Source organism: Lacerta agilis, chromosome 8 (genome assembly GCF_009819535.1).
Source record: "Lacerta agilis isolate rLacAgi1 chromosome 8, rLacAgi1.pri, whole genome shotgun sequence".
Lineage (NCBI taxonomy): Eukaryota > Metazoa > Chordata > Lepidosauria > Squamata > Lacertidae > Lacerta > Lacerta agilis.
Window position 1 is genome coordinate 68849417 of NC_046319.1, and position 19747 is coordinate 68869163.

A 19747-nucleotide genomic window follows, 5' to 3' on the forward strand; every position below is an offset into this window, starting at 1 on the left:
GGGGCTACCTTTGAAGGTGACTTGGAAACTACAACTAATCCAGAATGTGGCATCTAGACTGGTGACTGGGAGTGGCTGCTGGGACCACATAACACTGGTCCTGAAAGACCTACATTGGCGCTCAGTATGTTTCCAAGCACAATTCTAAGTGTTGGTGCTGACCTTTAAAGCCCTAAACAGCCTCAGCCCTGTATCCCTGAAGAAGCGTCTCCACCCCCATCATTCTGCCCAGACAAGTCCAGCTCCGAGGGCCTTCTGGCGGTTCACTCCCTGTGAGAAGTGAGGTTACAGGGAACCAGGCAGAGGGCCTTCTCGGTAGTAGTGCCCACCCTGTGCAACACCCTCCCATCAGATGTCAAGGAAATAAACAACTCTCTGACCTTTAGAAGACATCTGAAGGCAGCCATGTTTAGGAAAGTTTTTTTAATGTCTGATGTTTTATTGTGTTTTTAATATTTTGTTGGGAGCCGCCCAGAGTGGCTGGGGAACCCCAGCCAGATGTGCCGGGTATAAATAAATAAATTGTTGTTGTTGTTGTTGTTGTTGTTGTTGTTGTTGTTGTTGTTGTCTTCAATCAGTACGCAGCCAGAATCTCACGGGGGGGGGGATGAGTGGCAGAGAAATGCTGCCCCTATGAGTATGTCCTGACACATCAGGACTTCCAAGACAAAAGCATTTGCTGGGAGGACAAAATAACAGAGCTCTCGCTTTGGGTGCATAACATCCCAGGTTGAATCTCAGTTTCCCCTAGACATAAAGATGTTTGGAAGCAGAGCTGGAAAGCCTTCTCTCTCAGCTTTTGGAGAGCTGCTATTGATAAAGGGAGCCTAGGGCCAAACTATGGGCTCGTCCACACTTCTGCTTGTACTGCAATTTCTCGGCCTGGGTCTGAGAGGTTTTCCTTTTGCCCCATTGCTTTTCCTGGGAAAACCTGAATTTGAACAATCATCAATTAATGAGTAATAATAATAATAATAATGAATACTACTAACAAGAAAATAATATAGCATGCATACGCTTGCTGCCTTAGGGTGCTTCTTGGGTTTTTAAGGATTCCTCCAGGGATTCAAGAGCAAATTAGGTTTGCGCAATTAAAGGGGATTAAAGTGCTCTCTGTCCCCCCCTAGTGCAACAAATCCACTTTGAAAAGGAAACGAGTTTTGGAAGTTAGGAAGGACATGAGGAAATGCATTGAAAAGCATGAGATGAATGGATGATTAATGGGAAGACGGGTATAAACCCTGGAAGCAAATCAGAATAAGTGTCTATTTGTCGTAGAACCTCCCCACAAACAATTCAGGATAAATGCTCAGTAAAGACTGGACATGGTCTAAACACTGCATAAGCTCATATTGGCTTTGAATCTAGCAGAGTAATCTTAATTCTCTCTTTAAAAAATAACAACACAGCATTGCATGCCAGTATTTTAAAATGGTATTTTAACAACACCAGGGAGGGCGAAATCTACTCACATTGTAGTACAGCCCATTGTGTTTACATCCACATTGCTCAGGCTGAACACACTTGTCTCCATTCCACAAGTATCCATCATCACAGGCGCACCCGTCTGAGCACAGGGGGCTGCAGAGGTGTTTAAATGTGGAGCTCAAGCACAGATCTTGGCAAGGAGGCTTGCAGAGCTCATAGTGACTATTTCCTGGGCAATCTGCAGCTGAAAAGAAGAGGATAAACAAGGATGAGAAATGATTTGTTTTTCCACCACCAAAATACAGTAATAGGGATTTTTCAAAACCTGGAGTGGTTGTTTATATTTTTCACTGCTTACAAAAGCCATTGCTCTCACCCATGGTTTTAGGACTCTTAAAGATGTATCATTCTTGTGCCACCATCATTGTAATGCAGCATTTACGTACAGTGACTGAGCTTTTCAATTAAAAAATTGCCTTAGTGATTATTCTGACAGTGGTTTTCTTACAAATTCTCCAATGGTCAGGTTCATGTGCTTTCCCATACATCAGTCAGAAGGTTTCACATGCAGTAATTAATTGATTGATTTATTATTATTATTATTATTATTATTATTATTATTATTATTATTATTATTATACCACTCTGTACTGGCAGGTCTCAGGGCAGTTTACAGAGTAAAATTAAATTAAATTAAAAACCACAAAATCCATAATCAAAATAAAAGCAACCAGTATAGTTTAGTTCCAAAGTGGTGAAAGTTCCTAAATGATTGGTATAGGACAGTGTTTTTCAACCTTTTTTGGGCAAAGGCACACTTGTTTCATGAAAAAAAATCACGAGGCACACCACCATTAGAAAATGTTAAAAAATTTAACTCTGTGCCTATATTGACTATATATAAAGTAATTCTCTTGAATAGGAATCAAATAAACAAATTTTTCCCACGGCACACCAGGCAACATCAGGAACAGTGGTTGAAAAACACTGGTATAGGAACTCAAGAGTGGCTGATGAGAGCCATGTGGTTTGAGCTTGGTTTGTGTTTCACAAGTAGACTGTGGAGGGCTTCATAAGCTAGTTCCTCCAAGGTGAAGGGAAGTGGTCATAGCCAAGCCTGGCAGGACAGCTTACTCTATGGCATTAACCTCTTCATGCATTAATTAGACATAAGCATGTTGGTTGTATGAGGCTCGCTATCCCACAGTGACGTCATTTGGGCTACAACCCTGATCAGATCAGATCAGATCAGATTTAATCTGAATAGCTACAGTCCTGTTGACACTCAGTACCTGAGGTAGCTAATGGAGGGAAGGATTTTGTCCTTGGTACATGTTCACCTATTCTGCCAGCCCTCACAGGATTTACTTTTAATGCTGTTCCTCCCTCTCTTTGCATACACTACAGCATAGTCGGCAGGGCACATATGGGATGCTTCCAAATCTGCACTAATTTGTTCCATTTTCTTCTCCCCACCCCAAAATTTAAGTTTACACTTAGAATCAGTTATGGAGGTCAGATGAGCAGTGAACCCCACTATGCTGTCCTCTGCTGCTTAGAATGCAAAGAATGATGCAGTACTCACAGGAACAGAAAGCACGTATGTTTAAGCAAACATGTCCTTGAGGGCCAATTGTAAGAGCCATGCATTAGGAAATGGAAGTTTGAGGGCTGCAATGGAAGTGGGCCGATGTGAGCAGAGCCCAAAATGGTGGGATGTGTCAAGTTTCACATAATGGACCTACCACAGAAAAACTCTGTCCTCCAGGGCTGGAGTGTTACACCGGCTCTTTGGCAGGCTGCTGCATATGTCTGAATGGACCAGCACATGATGGCGTTGTCCCCGGCAGAGAGGTGCAGGTCAAAAATGCAACGTGTCAGATAAGGCTCTGGGTCAACTTGCAAGTGACAAGAGGCAAATGGCCCATCAGGATTCTGTATTATCCAACACATAGATTTAGACTGGACGAGACTTCCCCGCCGATCAAATATAGCAGAAGAGGCACCATGGGGAATGTCTGATGATCTCCAGTCTAGAGCAGCATCCAAGGCATGCTTCACTGTAGATCCATTGCGTGTCTCCGAGTCGTCGTCAGCGACCCCATTGAAGTTCCCACACAGCCCACATACCTGGCCTTGGTATTGAGGGGAAAGTGTGACAAAGACGCTGTGGGCCAGGTCATAGCTCACTGTTAGCCCAAATTCTGTCTTTAAAACTGCGTAAAACCCTTGCTGGTAAATGACAATTCCTTGGTTTTCTAAATGCACTGGTAGGATTGTGACCACGCCATCAATCTGTGTGAGCAAAAGAAGAACACTGAACATTTCTTCCACAAAATCCATCACTCTAGAAAATGGCAGGCAGCTGTATCTAGACAGTATTTCAATTCCCCACAGTGCACGTGGGAGACAGCAAGTATTAACTGCCAGAGGAAGTGAGTTCTATTTATTTACAGTGCAATCCTACAATGTCCGCCTAGGAGCGAGTCACATTGAGTTCAATGGGGTCTGCTGCCAGGTAAATGTATAGGATTGCAGCAGAAGGTGGCCTTTTTTCAGGATGCCGATTTAAAACGCATCTGTTGCTGTTTTAGCGGTGCTCGATTTCATTGCGAGCTGAATTGTTTGGGTTGCATCTACCCTGACTTTATGTCAGCCACCTTGAGTTGTAAACAGGCGGGAAATCAAAACCGTTATCTTTACCGGTAATTGTTTTAAATGTTGTAAGCCAGTGTGGGAAAATGCTGCATTTCAAACAGAGGCCAACACTCACAAAACCAACCAACCAACCAACAAATGCACTATTGAGCACATGGAGCTCTCCAGCTTTTGTATGGGACTATGGCTCCCATGCTTCCTGGGACTGATGGGAATTGTAGTCCCCCCCCCCCAAAAAAAAACCTGACAGAAAGCTGCTGTAATTGAGTGGTCAGTTGTTGTACCTTTGCATTTCATTTCTCTCCGATGGCACTGCTTACAATCCCCCACTATTATGCATGCCATACATCCAATGAAGGGGAAGCTTATGCCATAGTAAACATGTTAGTCTTCTAAGTGCTTTTTCTTGTGGACTAGTTACATGTACGGATTTGTTTGCAAGGCTGGGTGATGACACTAAACAGTCTTTCGTGGCACCAGGCTAAAGGTAAAGGTAAAGGTACCCTGACCGTTAGGTCCAGTCGCAGACGACTCTGGGGTTGCGGCGCTCATCTCGCTCTATAGGCCAAGGGAGCCAGCATTTGTCCGCAGACAGCTTCCGGGTCATGTGCCCAGCATGACTAAGCCACTTCTGATGAACCAGAGCATCGCATGGAAATGCCGTTTACCTTCCCGCCGGAGCGGTGCCTATTCACCTACTTGCACTTGATGTGCTTTTGAACTGCTAGGTTGGCAGGAGCAGGGACCAAGCAACAGGAGCTCACCCCGTCGCAGGGATTTGAACCTCTGACCTTCTGATCGGCAAGCCCTAGGCTCTGTGGTTTAGACCACAGCGCCACCCACATCCAGGCTACCATCTGCCCAGGTTTTGGGGGTGGTGAAGGAGGAAGGTTTAAGAGTTTAAAATTTTACAAAATAAAGAAAAGATAAGTAGGCAAAGACTTAGTGGATTCAATAGAGAAGAGACGAGCAGGAGATGTCAGCGACCCCTCATCTTTCTTAGCTGCCGATGTGCACAGTTCAATCATTAGACCTGTTTTATTATTACACTGCACTGGCTTATATGCGATACCCTGCTTCTGATTCTTTTAGTCATAATTGGAATATAACAGCACTTAGTAAGCAACCCTAACAATAAATAAATTAGCCAAGCTGTGAATACGTAAGAATGTTCTTACCTTGACTGTGCCCCTGTGTCCGCTCTGCAGATGTATCTGGGTGCCGTTCACCAGCACAGACACCTTTGATGCTGCAGATGATGGGCTGCTGGGCTTCTTCTCGTTCTTCAGTTCAACTTTAAAAGCTGGTAAAGGCTTGGACACCCCGCACAGTTCAGCCAAGACGTATGTGGAGGTGCCCTGAAAGCTATAACGCCACCCATCAAAAGTGACGTAGTGGGAAAACCCAGAAACCTGACAAATACCATCTGACAATGGATGACACCCATACACCCCCTTCTGGGTACCACAAAATTGTCCGGGTCCGCACAGGGACCCAACAGCAACGACGGCATAGGTAGGTCCATTACACTGATACATCTTTTGGCAGTTTTCTCCTTTCTGGAAGAATGTTTCCCCATTCAGGTAATACTGTCCCTTGTAGAAGCAGCCACACTTCTCCAGAGGAACACACTCGATGCCACTCAGCAAAAACCCCACTTCGCACTGGCATCCTTCAACACAGCCGGACCAGCTGCAGTTCTTGGGCATAGCTGGTTCAGCACAAGAGGCAGGGCAGGGAGAACCACAGAGTACCTCATGGCTATTTGATGGGCAGGTAAAGACTGGGGGGAAAATAATTGCATACAATATTCATTTATTTCTAGCTAAGACCAAGCCTTTGCACACACTCCCAGGCATCCAGTTCACTCCCACTGCTAGTTTGGGGTGTGGACTAAACACAGGTAAAAGGTAAAGGACCCCTGGAGGGTTAAGTCCAGTCAAAGGCGACTATGGGGTTGTGGCGCTCATCTTGCTTTCGGGCCAAGGGAGCTGGTGTTTGTCCACAGACAGCTTTCCGGGTCATGTGGCCAGCATGACTAAACCGCTTCTGGCGCAATGAAACATCGTGATGGAAACCAGAGTGCACAGAAACACTGTTTTTCTTCCCTATTTATCTACTTGCACTGGCATGCTTTTGAACTGCTAGGTTGGCAGGAGCTGGGACAGAGCAACAGGAGCTTACCCCGTTGTGGGGATTTGAACCACTGACCTTCTGATCAGAAAGTCCAAGAGGCTCAGTGGTTTAGACCACAGCACCACCACAACGTTAGCCGTAAACCATGTCTATCCTGTATCCATCTGGTTATTTATTTATGAACTGCAGCATTTTTATGTATTGCCCCCGCCCCCAACCCCCCCCCCCCCAAGCTACGATCCAAGTTGAGAAAAAGAATAACTTGGTTGCATTTCAAACTGGTGATGTGCACACAGCCAGATTTTTTTAAATAAACTGGTGCAGAAAGAAGCAAAGCCCAACAAGTATAGCTGAAGGAGCGTCTCCACCCCCACCATTCTGCCCAGACACTGAGGTCCAGCTCCGAGGGCCTTCTGGTGGTTCCCTCACTGCAAGAAGTGAGGTTACAGGGAACCAGGCAGAGGGCCTTCTCAGTAGTGGCACCCGCCCTGTGGAACGCCCTCCCATCAGATGTCAAGGAAATTAAGAAAAAAAACCAGACTTTTAGAAGACATCTGAAGGCAGTCCTGTTTAGGGAAGTTTTTAATGTCTGGTGTTTTATTGTGCTTTTAATCCTGTTGGGAGCCACTCAGAGTGGCTGGGGAAACCCAGCCAGATGGGTGGGGTATAAATAAATTGTTGTTGTTGTTGTTGAAGCTTGCTAGACTTCCTCCCGAAGAGTTCTACCATTCCTTCAACATCAAACTTAGCTGGTACCATGCTTGCACAGCAGTTCAAAAGCAAAAAATATTTGCAGCCTTATTTAAGGCTCAAGCCGCCGTTAATCTGTGCTGAAGCAATGTTTCTATACCTGCTCCAGCTTGAGCTCCCCTATGGAGCTGTGCATCTCGAACACATCCCAGTCACCAGGAGCAGAACACCTGGAGGCATGGCTAAGGGTAGGCAGATGAATACTGGGAGATTTAAAATCATTCCAACATGGGAATATTTCAGGATGGAAGCAAGGGGAAACAGTACTTTTCCTAGTCCAGAGATCTGCTGCTCATTCTATAGCAACAAAACACTTTCTTTAAGTTTCTCCTCCATCCTAGCGCTTTCCATCTCTCCCTCACCCCATCACTCTCTGCATGCCCCAAATGGCACTACAAGGCTTCTGTTCCATGCGAACTGTGGACCTGAACCAAAATGTTCCTGGACAGAGGATACAACACTTTGATGTAGGTCTCCGCTTGTAATGCCTGGATGGCACAGGAGATAAAGGCCCACCTTGCTTGTAAAACCTTTTCTCTGACATAGCCAAATATTACAGAAATACTCAGTGTGTTTTTAGCTTTTCAGAAAGTGGCCAAGTCAGATTTCAGTGTCAAAGAGCAGTATTAGGCCATGCTGCATATATGCACTCTGTGCTAAAATAATTAAAATTCTGTCCCCCCAAAATGTGACTATTATGACCTTTTAGATGGAACCAGCATACATATTTGCCCCCTATTTTGCACAAATCATCCTGCATTTTAAAATTATTTTGCCTAATTTATTATGGTTCAACTAGTCACGGTAAAAGCCATACACATTTCTAAACACTACCCTTTGACTCCTAGATCTGTTACTTAGCAATTTCCTCTGTTGTGATTTCAGTAAGTATCACCCACAGGCTGTGAAAGCACCCCTTTCTCAGCCATGAGCTCTAGAAGCTTCCTTTAAAGAAGAAGAATAAAAAATAATAATAGGAAGCTGAGTCTATGCTGAATCCTGTGCCCAATGGAGCCCACACATTTCCTGCAATCCTGCAGAAAATAAGAGTCTTGTACCCTAAATATATTTTTATGTACTGGAAAATTGCCTACCACATCCAGGGATCTCTCTCCACGGCTGAATGTTGATGCCTCTAGCTTGGCACTGCTGGGAATAACTCTGCAGCAACTCGCAGAGAGTCTTGCGGCTGCTTGTGCTTGCGCACATGTCCCTCACACAGTTTTCCATGTGGAGCTGAGCATCTTCCGGGCTGTTACAGTCTTTAAATGGCCCGTTCACATCGCTTATAATTCCGCAGCGGTCCTTCGCTTTGAACCTGGCTATTTCAGTCTCGCTGCACGCAGACAGAGCCCCAACTGCTATGCAGTAGAACGGTGAGCTTGCATGCATCCAACTGTTTCCAAACACATGAGCATGCTTAACCAGGGTACCATTGGGGGTCCTGAAGTCATCAAGGCGGTTCCCGTTGAAATCTCCACCGAGGCCACAAAGGGAGCCGGAATAAGTCTCGGGAATAGAAACGGACACGTAGAAAACCCAGTCGTAGGAGAAAGAGAGGCCGAAATCGGTCTCAACGATGACAAAGCGGCCAGAAACGCTGCAATAGGCGTTGAGTTTCCCTGATGCAAGAGTGACAGGCAGGTTCACCAGGTACCCATTTACCTAGGACAAAGAAAGGGGACGCAAACATTCTGTGACATGTGTATGTCAGGTCAAGGGTTTAAGCTTGCCAGCAATGCATTTGTTATTTATTTATTAACATTTATAAAGGTTGCCGCACAACAGTAATTCTCTGGGACAGTTCTCAATTTCTTTAAAAAAAAAACAGGTACAATCAAACCATAAAAATACAAACACCACATTAAATTAGCTGGCAGGGAAACAGAGCCTTCCAGATTAGCCTCATTGAATGAAGGTGGTACCTAGGATTATCGTGAATAGGCATTAACTATTTTTATAGTTTATCAGTGACAAAGCCTGCATTTTATGCCAACTTGCACTTTAAGCACTCCTCATTTTCAAGCTTGAATTTTTATGTCAATATCATAGTGCCCATACCATAATACTGTTATATGAATCATTGGTGTGGCCACATTGGGAATTCTGTTTACAGTTCTGGTCGCCTCAGCTCAGTTTCATCATGAAGGGGTGTTATGTACTGAGTTGAATAGGATCCAAACTGCAGCAGGCTGATTGGTCCTAGAACAATAGGATTGAGATTGCAGCAGTCTGATTGGTCCCAGAACAATAGGATTGAGATTGCAGCAGTCTGATTGGTCCGCAGGAGCCACCCAATCCAGCTCCAGGTGGAAGTGAATCTGCACTCTGATTGGCATACAGGAGTATCCCTGAATTAGCCAATCACGTGGGGCCCATTGTGTAAATAGTGTATATAAAGCAAACGTTTTGGGGGAACTACATTCCTCACGACTATGAGCTGAATAAAGAGCATGAAATTCACACTCGACTCCGAGTATCTTTCAAGGGGGTATGTGACAAATTATCAAGGAACAATTACTGCCCTACTAGGGCGGTTCATTAATTATTATTTTTTTTGAAAATTCCTGCTCCAAAGGTCTTATCTTAATACACTAGGGATTATATAGGTATAAATGAAATTTCATGCATATCAGTTAATATCTTGACCCTCCTCCACAAAAATAGCTCTTTACTTAGCCGTTTTCCTATGTCCTGAAGGCTGAAATTTCAATTCAGTGGAGCAGGGTCAAGATATTAACTGATATGCATGAAATTTCAGATATAGCTATATAATCCCTAGTTTAGTAAAATAAAACCTTTGGAGCGGGCATTAAAAAAAAATAATGAACTGCCCTACTGCCCTACCCTCCACTGGGCTTCCCTCCCCCACCTCCAGTCTCAATTGTTGTGTCTTTATCCTTTGTGTGTCCTGGCTGATGGGGAAAACAGAAGACGGATGGCCATCGGTCAGGGGTGGTCTAGTTGAGATTCCTGCATTGCCACAGGGGTTTGGCTAGATGACCCTCAGGGGTCCCTTCCAACTCTACAATTCTCTGGGGCAGGCTTGTGCAGAGTTTTAGGTACAAGTTGGATGCAAGGGGTGCATAGGATTGCAGCCCATTTTATGCACTGTCAGCTTGAGAATAAGTCCCACTGATCATGATGAGACTAGATTGCTGCTGTGCAGTCCTGTTTTTTTTAAATAAATGGTTTCCTTTTTGAATAATACAGAACATGGTGAAATCACAATAAATAAAACCTCCCCTTCAGTTGTTTCAAGCACTACTACAGGTTCCACATAATATCTGTACTGCATTGTTTACTGTGACAACACCTGCACTTTGGAACTCCCCGCCTATTGCAACAAAGCACATCCCTTTGCTAGACTCTTTTCAGGCACCCGCTAAAAGCATTCTTCTTTAGGCAAGCATACCTAGATGCTTAGGAAGTTGAAGTAGTTTTAATTTTAATATTTTAGCTTTTTTATGTTTTAAGGTAGGATTGTTAATTTTTCCTGATTTTACTGCTGTGGTGTTTTTTGTTTTGGTAAACCACTTTGCAGGTTTTTTAAAAAATAAATTTTATTAGATAATTAAACAATAAATATAAATAAAATAACATAAGCCAAAACACAATCCATCCTGTAGATTTAAGTATCTGTCCATAGTCGCCTGCTTGTTATCAGAGGCCCAGAATCCACATTCCTTTGTAAGAAAATATGAAATAACGTAAAACCAATTTTGCAGGCAAGAAAATAAAAATAAATCATAGAATCATAGAGTTGGAAGAGACCACAAGGGCCATCCTGTCCAACCCCCTGCCAAGCAGGAAACACCATCAAAGCATTCCTGACAGATGGCTGTCAAGCCTCTGCTTAAAGACCTCCAAAGAAGGAGACTCCACCACACTCCTTGGCAGCAAATTCCACTGTTGAACAGCTCTTACTGTCAGGAAGTTCTTCCTAATGTTTAGGTGGAATCTTCTTTCTTCTAGTTTGAATCCATTGCCCCGTGTCCGCTTCTCTGGAGCAGCAGAAAACAACCTTTCATCCTCCTCTATATGACATCCTTTTATATATTTGAACATGGCTATCATATCACCCCTTAACCTTCTCTTCTCCAGGCTAAACATACCCAGCGCCCTAAGCCGTTCCTCATAAGCATTGTTTCCAGGCCTTTGACCATTTTGGTTGCCCTCCACTGGACACGTTCCAGCTTGTCAGTATCCTTCTTGAACTGTGGTGCCCAGAACTGGACACAGTATTCCAGGTGAGGTCTGACCAGAGCAGAATATAGTGGTACTATTACCTCCCTTGATCTAGACGCTATACTCCTATTGATGCAGCCCAGAATTGCATTGGCTTTTTTAGCTGCTGCATCACACTGTTGACTCATGTCAAGTTTATGGTCTACCAAGACTCCTAGATCCTTTTCACATGTACTGCTCTCAAGCCAGGTGTCACCCATCCTGTATTTGTGCCTTTCATTTTTTTGCCCAAGTGTAGTACTTTACATTTCTCCCTGTTAAAATTCATCTTGTTTGCTTTGGCCCAGTTCTCTAATCTGTTAAGGTCATTTTGAAGTGTGATCCTGTCCTCTGGGGTATTAGCCACCCCTCCCAATTTGGTGTCATCTGCAAACTTGATCAGGATGCCCTCAAGCCCATCATCCAAGTCATTGATGAAGATGTTGAATAAGACTGGGCCCAAGACAGAACCCTGTGGCACCCCACTAGTCACTTCTCTCCAGGATGAAGAGGAGCCATTTGGGTTCGGTTAGTCAGCCAGTTACAAATCCACTGAATGGTAGCATTGGGGTGGGGGGGTTGACAAGAAATTTTCTGCACTGGTTACCACCTGACCTTCCTACACCTCTGAGAAGCAGGCAACCAAAATTATCAAGGGGGTGGAGCGACTCTCCTGTTAGGAATTGCTGCAGCATTTGAGACTTCCCAGTTTAGAGAAAAAGCTTGTTAGAGGTGGCATGACAGAAGTTTCTGAAACTTTATAGTCATACCTTGATTCTTGAACGCCTTGGTACTTGGACGTTTTGGCTCCTAAACGCCTCAAACCTGGAAGTGAGTGTTCCAGTTTGCAAATGTTTTTCGGAAGCCGAACTTCCGACGTGGCTTCAGTGGCTTCCGATTGAGTGCAGGAAGCTCCTACAGCCAACTGGAAGCCGCACCTTGGTTTTCGACCCATTCCAGGAGTCGAATGGACTCCCGGAACGGATTAAGTTCCACAACCAAGGTACAGCTGTATATTATATAGAAGGCAGGTAGAAATAAGTTCTTCTCTCTCTCTCATAATACTAGAATTTGTGGGCATCCAATGAATGTTGAAAGATTTGGCGCTGACCCAAACTGATAACCATCACTATATCTTGTCAAAGCAAATCCCAAAGCTTTATCTATGTGCCTTGTGAAGAATACTTACTTTCTGTCTGTCTTGAATGTCCCAGGTTCTAGTATGATGAGCCCTTTGCATCCTACATTTGGGGCAGAAAGGGACCCAGAGAAGCAAGAGATAACATAGCAAAGCCATACCTGTATTTTGTCTTCCTGTCCTGCTTCTATAATAATTTGCTCCCCATAGATATCAAGCTCCAACTGCTTCACTGTCGTCATCGCAAGGGAGGCCTTGTGTGTATTCAGCACTCTGATCGTGAAACCCGGAAGCTTTCCTGGGGGGCCACAGTAGGTAGTCAGGGTGTATTTGCAGGCGCCTCGGAAACCATAAACGTGATTATCATATGTGATGTAGCGAGAATGGCTGTATATCCACATGGTGCCGTTTTTCATGGGGTAACAACCCCGTTTCTCATCCACAACTTTGCATATTTCCAGAGGCCCGCATGCATGCTCCTGGCATTCCATGTGGTGTGCAGGCCGCTTGCAGGAACACTTCTTGCTGCAAGTGTCGGTCAGGATCACTTCCTCTCCCAGCTGGTAATGGCGACCATCCAGCGTGCAGCCGCACATCCTCCGGGGCACGCACACCCCGGAGTGAAAAACATAGCCTTCTCGGCAGAAGCAGCCTGCCACACAGGGCTTTGTGCAATGGGAAGGTGCACTGAGGTTGGCGCAAGTGGCTGGACAGGCCGGGCCACAGAAGTCATAATACTGGTTGAACGGACAGGTGAAACCTGTGGGGGAGAAAAACATGAAATGCTTTGGAAGCTGTTCATGCTCAAACTTAGCATATCAAGGCAGAGTCCTGGTAAGGTCTTTGTTGTTGTTTTTTGCATTTGTATTGGTCAAACATTTTGGTGCACAGATCATCATAGCTCCTACAGGAGGCAAAAGTAAATTATGTTCAAGAGGTTAGCCACAATACATCACCTTAATTTGCCTAATTTGGTGCCCTCCAGATGTTTGGAAACGCAAGTTCCACCAGCCCCAGTCAGCATGGCCAATAGTCCGGGATGATGGGAGTTGTAGTCCCAAAGATATTGTGGGCTGGTCTTGATTATGAGACTCTCAGCAGCTTTGACAGAGATGTCAAGAATATTACATTGATATGCATATTGCATGCATGTTAGGGGCATATTATTGTCCTATAAACACACAGCTATTAGTAATGATTATTCTACCCCTGTTTTCTATTTAGTGCACACACACAATGGTTGAATCTCTATGTAGGAGAGAACCTGCTTGGGGTCCTTATGACTCACAGCAGTAGCACCAGGAACAACCTAGAAACCATCATGTATTGTCTGCAGGAGCATAGACAACGGGGTGCCCTCCAGATGTGGGCTCTCCTTCCTTGGAGGTTTTTAAGCACAGGTTGGATGGCCACCTGTCATGGATGCTTTAGCTGAGATTCCTGCACAGCAGAGGATTGGACTAGGTGACTCTTGGGGTCCCTTCCAACTCTATGTTTCTATGTTGTTGGACTACAACTCCCATCACCACCAACCACTGGTGATGCTAGCTGGGGCTGATAGGAGCTGGAGTCCAACAACACCTAGATGGAACCACATGGGCTATCCTGCTGCTTAGTGACAACTGTATGGTGACTGGCAGGATTTTAGACAGAAATCTTCCCCAGCTCCAGCTGGAGTAGTTGGGGCTTTCTGCATGCAGAACATATGCTCCACAATGACTGAGCCTTCCCCCAGCATAAATCGATGGTAGTCTTGAACCAGAGATTCTGGCAAGGGGTCCAGGCATCTTACTAGGGAAGCTGTAGAAGTAGTTACTGGTCTAATGTGTGAGCACTTCAACATGAAAGCAAAAACCCATTTTTGCTTACTGCATCCAATCTCCCAACGCCAGTTTGTCACCTTCACACCAATAATGGTGCACATCTCGTCATAGGCTTCAATGGCTCCGCATAGCATGCGGTTGGCCTGTCCATACTGGCAGAGGTCATAAACACAGGACTCATAATAAGGGTCAGGGCTTCTGTGCCAATGGCACTCGGAGAAAGGCCCAGGATCGCTGATTAGGATAGCACACTTCCGCTCAAACACATGTTGTTTGGGACATGGATGAAGATGCCCAGTGTCGTTCTGACACCTAAAAGAATCATGGGAAGAACAAGGCTGGATCCAGGCACATCAAAGAAGCGTTTCAGTCTAAAGCGTTGTAAATTTAAACAGGGAAAACAGGTAGAGAAAAATGGGACTCCACGTCACCATCTGGTGGCACAATGTTATATCGCATATACAACGCATATAAATCACTTTTTCTTTACCAGACTAGCTGATTCCCAAGAATCGTGGCAAGACTGAAGGAGAACCAGCTGTTTATTAATTGAAATATTTTGCACCACTCTGGTTAAAATGTTAACTCAAAGGTGGTTTATAATGTATGCTACACTGTACATCCATGTGAAACCATCAGGAAAACTAGTTAAACTAATATCATCATTTAAAATGATGACAAATCACACTCATATCAGAAAGTTCTTCTGAACAAAAATTTGCTTGCCCTTGCTAAATATGGCAGATACTCTGAAGATATTTGAAATTCACCCTCTTGCCAAATTCTGCCGTTTCACATTTTGAATAATCCACATTATAATGTGATTTTGAAAAACAAGCAGCAAAACAAAACAGAATTTAACATTCAACAACTTCAAATCTGATCAGATGTATTGGGTGTTTTTTTGTTTTTTTAAGGGCAGTCATAAAATAGGAAATGTCATAAGCGGCCTACTTGTCAAATGCAAAATGCATGTCATCCCCTAAATACTATCAAATATCAAAACATCCTCTGGTGGCCATTGGGGCACGGAGGAACCACAACTGGGAGCTGGGTGGTAGCTCACCAGAGTGTTTTTCATTCTTCTCTCTTCTCCTTAGGGGAAGACAATACGTCATAGAATCATAGAATCATAGAGTTGGAAGAGACCACAAGGGCCATCCAGTCCAACCCCCTGCCAAGCAGGAAACACCATCAAAGCATTCCTGACAGATGGCTATCAACAGCCTCTCTAGGAGAACTGCTTTTCTTTCATCACCTATGCTGATAAGTTGGGCAGTTGTGCTTCCCTAAGAAAGGGTTTCATGCAAGACTGGCTCAAGATCTTTCGCTGCCTGAGGCAAAATAAAATAATAATAATAATAATAATAATAATAATAATAATAATAATAATAAATGGCTCCCCCACAATTCCATGTCCAGAATCTCAATGGACTAGTGGTTGAATCTTACTTAAACATGCAGCATCTGAGGCCAGCAGGCTATTTTACAAGGTGTGGGGGCAGGTTGTATGACACACCACGGCATCTGCTGTCTAAGCTGGCTGGTTCAACTCTGCCTTATGGCAGGACCAGCTCTGTTTGCATGGATTATAGGTCACAGGAGAACAGAGCAGGTTCCATTTTAGCCCTGTGAGGAAGAGAATACTCCTACCACTTGGGGCTGGTGTTTGATATCCAGGCATTCCCAAACTCTGCATCACTCAGATCTTTCTCTCCACCGAGCAGGACTTTATCATCAGTGGCATCACCGTTGAAATTTCCACATATTCCACACAGCTGATGCTGGTACTCTGGGCCCACACGGATGAACAAACTGCTGGCCCCATTGAACTGGATCTCTAAGTTGGCTTTCGTTCTTACGACCACCATGTGCCTCAGTCTGAAGATTAGAGCAATGGATCCAACATGGGCTGGCAACTGGGTCCTTCTGCCATTAACCTATATATTAAAAGGGGCAGAGGAAGAAAAGCAGTTTCTGTAGTACTAGCTTTGTTTTTCCTGAAGGGTTGGCTGTGTTGCTAACAGTAAGGCGGCGGGGGTCTTGAACCAGGAAAGTAAATAAAGAGTTAACTTGTGATATATCAGTGGTTCAGTGCTCATTTCTTCTCTATCCAAAATAGATTTTATCTAGCACAATTGTAAATGCAGTAATAAATAGTCCACTTGTGATATACCAGTGGTTCAGTGCTCAGACATTGGTCAGATAATCCAACATTTTGTCGCTAAAGAGCTTAGTCATCAAGCTTTGTAGTAAATAATATACAAGAAAAGACAGTATGTAAACGACTTAAAGCAGGGATATATCTGTTTCCATCTGTATGTTTCCATCGGGAGGAGCACAGAAAGAGGACAATGTCCTTCAGTTTGATAAACCTCATGTTTAATAGATTTCCACCCTATTCATTGTTTTATTGCCTGTTAACCAGCCATGTTCAACAGAGGGTAGCTCAACAGAGGGCACTGCCACACCAACCCGGGTCTGCCCTCAGCCACCCCCCAGCTGCCTAACTTAGTTACAAGACAATGCCAGCCAACCACCTCTGCTTTAGCCTCAGTTTTGCTCCAGCAGCACAGCAGGAAAGAGGGCGGAGGCCAAACTAGCATTAGTTGTTTCCCCCATCATTGGTTCTAACTCTGCCTACCATTGTCTGGCCACCCTACCAGTCGCAATGGACCCCAGCCGCCACTGGCCACACACCCTCCGGTTCCAAATCCAACATCAGGTCCGTGGCCCTGCCGACTAAATCAACGCAAGCTCGCAGGCCTGATAACAACGAGCATCCTGCCTCAACTCACATGGGCAGCTTTGCCTCGCTCTAGGACAATGTGGAAACTTGAGTGGCTGGTGAGGAGCCAGATTTCAACTCGGTAAACAAAGGATACGCTGGGTTTCCAGAAATGCCTGTTGGCAGCCATAACCCGGAAGGAGAAATCCAGGGAAGAGTTGCACGTGTAAGAGACCTCGTAGTCGCAGCTGCCCTGGAAGTGCACCACTGCACCGTCAAAGGTGAAGTAGTGAGGGTCTCCCGTCACAACGCAGGTGGTCAGGAAACTCCGGCAGCCCCACTGTCCGTCCCTCAGGGCGCACTGCTGGTCCTGGTTGCATTTAGCTGCGAAACAACGGAAATTACCCTGGGGGTCACAGATGCATTTTTTAGCACAGCCGGGCAGCCAGATATGGCCTCTAACCTGCATGAGGAAGACAAAGGGAAATGGCCATCATATACTATAACTCCTTCAATATACCCACAGCTGGCCCAAGACATTTTCCTGCCTTAGGCAAAGGCGGCAGGGTAATAACTTGGGAAATATTAGGAAGCGGCCTTAAAGCAGAACAGACTTATTTAGCAGCCCTCTAGGAACTCAGGCCCAGGTATTTCTCACAACCTGCTGCCTGGTCCCTTTCATACGGAAAGCAAGGGCTCCGCTCCTGATCTATAACCCCTCCCAAATTATGCATCATTCAGGAAGCTTTTAATGTTTTATGTTTTGCTGTGTTCCTTTATATTTTGTTGGAAGTGGCTGCCCAGAATGGCTGGGGCGAACCAGTCAGATGGGTGGTGTAAAACAGACAAACAAACATTATGTTATAAGAATTTTAAGGTCTCAAATATAAGAATAAATATTCATAAATGCACATATCTAAATATATGAACCATGTGTCTGAAATAGTATGGGAGAGCAATCCTGCAGGCATATTGACTCTCCCAATGACTTCAAATATTCCTCTGCAGTAAGGGAGGCAAATGGGAAAAGCCTTCCCATTGGCTTTTTGCTTGCAAATCCCTTCTTAAGGGCGTATTTGTGTATGAATAGGATGAGCCCGTGACCTGGATTCAGGAACTAAAGTATTAACCATCACAAAAGAATGACCAGGCTGCTCAGGTAATGCAATCAGTGACCATTATCAGGTATCCTGGCAGACAGGATTTCTGCTGTAGACTGCCTCCTTCTGTGAGGTATGTATGATGTTTTGGGGAGGTGGTCTTGGGCTACAAGGTGGGCAATTTCAAAAGTCTATATAAGGGTTTGCGCACCATTGTCCAGGGTTCTCCTGTGTGGTGAGTGGGGACCCTGCTGCAACAGTTCCTTGAATAAAGATCAGGCTTACTAGCCGCTTTGCTTCTCAATATACTCTGTTATTTTCTCTTACTGACTGGGAACCCACTTAAGGACTCTATACGGGCTCTGGAATACCCCATAAGGGAAAGGGAGCAGTTTTTCTTATAACAATTTATTATTATTATTATTATTATTATTATTATTATTATTATTATTATAACATTGGCTTTGACTGGACTGGACAACCAGCTCACTTTGTAGTGGCGCCCATCATGCCTGCAGCCACACTGCTCAGGCAGGACGCACTCATTGCCATTCCAATAGTAACCGTCGTCACAGAAGCACCCTTCGGAGCAAGCAGAGGCGGAGACATTCTGGAGCCAGGTCCCGAAGCACAGCTGATGCGAAAGACTGCCACAGAGCTCGTAGTGACTGTGTTGTGGGCACTGGAGATCTAGGGGCAGGGAAGAAGAAAGCGTTTTTTCCCCTGAAAATAATTTTCTGGCAAGTTTTGGATTTTTCTTTTCTTTTTTGACCTCCTCCTGAACCATTACAGAGGATTTCAGTCCTCCCCTACAGAGTACTTGGCAAAATGGTTTCTGCACTCCTGACGTTAATGTTGGTTGCAGCCGCAACTAATATAGCAGAATGGTGTGTGGATAAGCCCACTGCTAATGCACTATTTGTGCATCAGTAACATTTTGCAACACAACAGCAACAACCAGCCACCAGTCTGGAGCAGCCCAGAGTTTCATTCGACATTAAATAAACCAGCTTTTTAACGAAATACAGTTTTCAGAGATAAGGTGTTGGAGAATTCCAACTCCCTCTCCAAGGATATCAGTCCCCATAATATACAAACAGCTCGTCACCCACAAAAACCATGGAGAAATTTGGGAGACAATTTTTTGCTCAGTCCCAAGGTGGTACTCAATTAAGTTTTATTCAGAGCCGTTGAAATCAATGTACCTAACTTAATCGTGTTCATTAATTTCAACAGATCTCCTCTGAGTAAAGTTTACTTCAATACCACACCGAGTTTGTAAAATTCTGCAATCTCCCCCCCCCCCCCCCACTGAGAAGCAAAAGCCTTTTTAAAATTACAGCAGCCTTTTCGGGGGGAAGCTCTTATTTTCACATATTTTTTTCACCACAAGCAAAGGAGGTGAATAAATAAAGCAAATGGTGAGGTTGGTGAAACAGAAAGCAATTGTTTTTTTTGTCATTTGAGGCTAGCCTTAAATGCAATCTGTGATTTTTCTCTCTCTCTCCTTATGGGCATGTTTTCCCCTAAATATGAAATTTTAATGATAATTATAACCATTTTCTTCTTATGTCCATGTAGTGTAATTGTTGTGTGTGTAAGTAGGGAAGGGGAAAGAGTTCAGCTTGAATTTCAGTGAGAATCTACCTAATTTGCATGTTCTGCGATCTTTCAAAATTTGCACTTTTCTGAATTTGTGATGCAGCTCCCATTTGTGTACAAAAAAGGCCTTCTTTTAATGGAAAGTGTGTGTTCAGAT

The 19747-nt window shown here is 44.4% G+C and overlaps 1 protein-coding gene across 1 annotated transcript in view; it reads right to left on the minus strand.

Annotated features, from left to right (window-relative positions):
- Positions 1 to 19747, minus strand: part of LOC117051990 (IgGFc-binding protein-like) — a 64486-nt gene that overhangs the window by 24505 nt on the left and 20234 nt on the right. Inside the window, exons 14-22 of the mRNA XM_033158716.1 lie at positions 18479 to 18678; positions 16959 to 17351; positions 15814 to 16100; positions 14207 to 14472; positions 12499 to 13097; positions 8067 to 8637; positions 5265 to 5869; positions 3174 to 3723; positions 1473 to 1672 (exon numbers count right to left, since the gene is read on the minus strand). Coding sequence (XP_033014607.1) covers positions 1473 to 1672; positions 3174 to 3723; positions 5265 to 5869; positions 8067 to 8637; positions 12499 to 13097; positions 14207 to 14472; positions 15814 to 16100; positions 16959 to 17351; positions 18479 to 18678 — 3671 coding nt within the window. The remainder of the gene's footprint in view (positions 1 to 1472; positions 1673 to 3173; positions 3724 to 5264; positions 5870 to 8066; positions 8638 to 12498; positions 13098 to 14206; positions 14473 to 15813; positions 16101 to 16958; positions 17352 to 18478; positions 18679 to 19747) is intronic.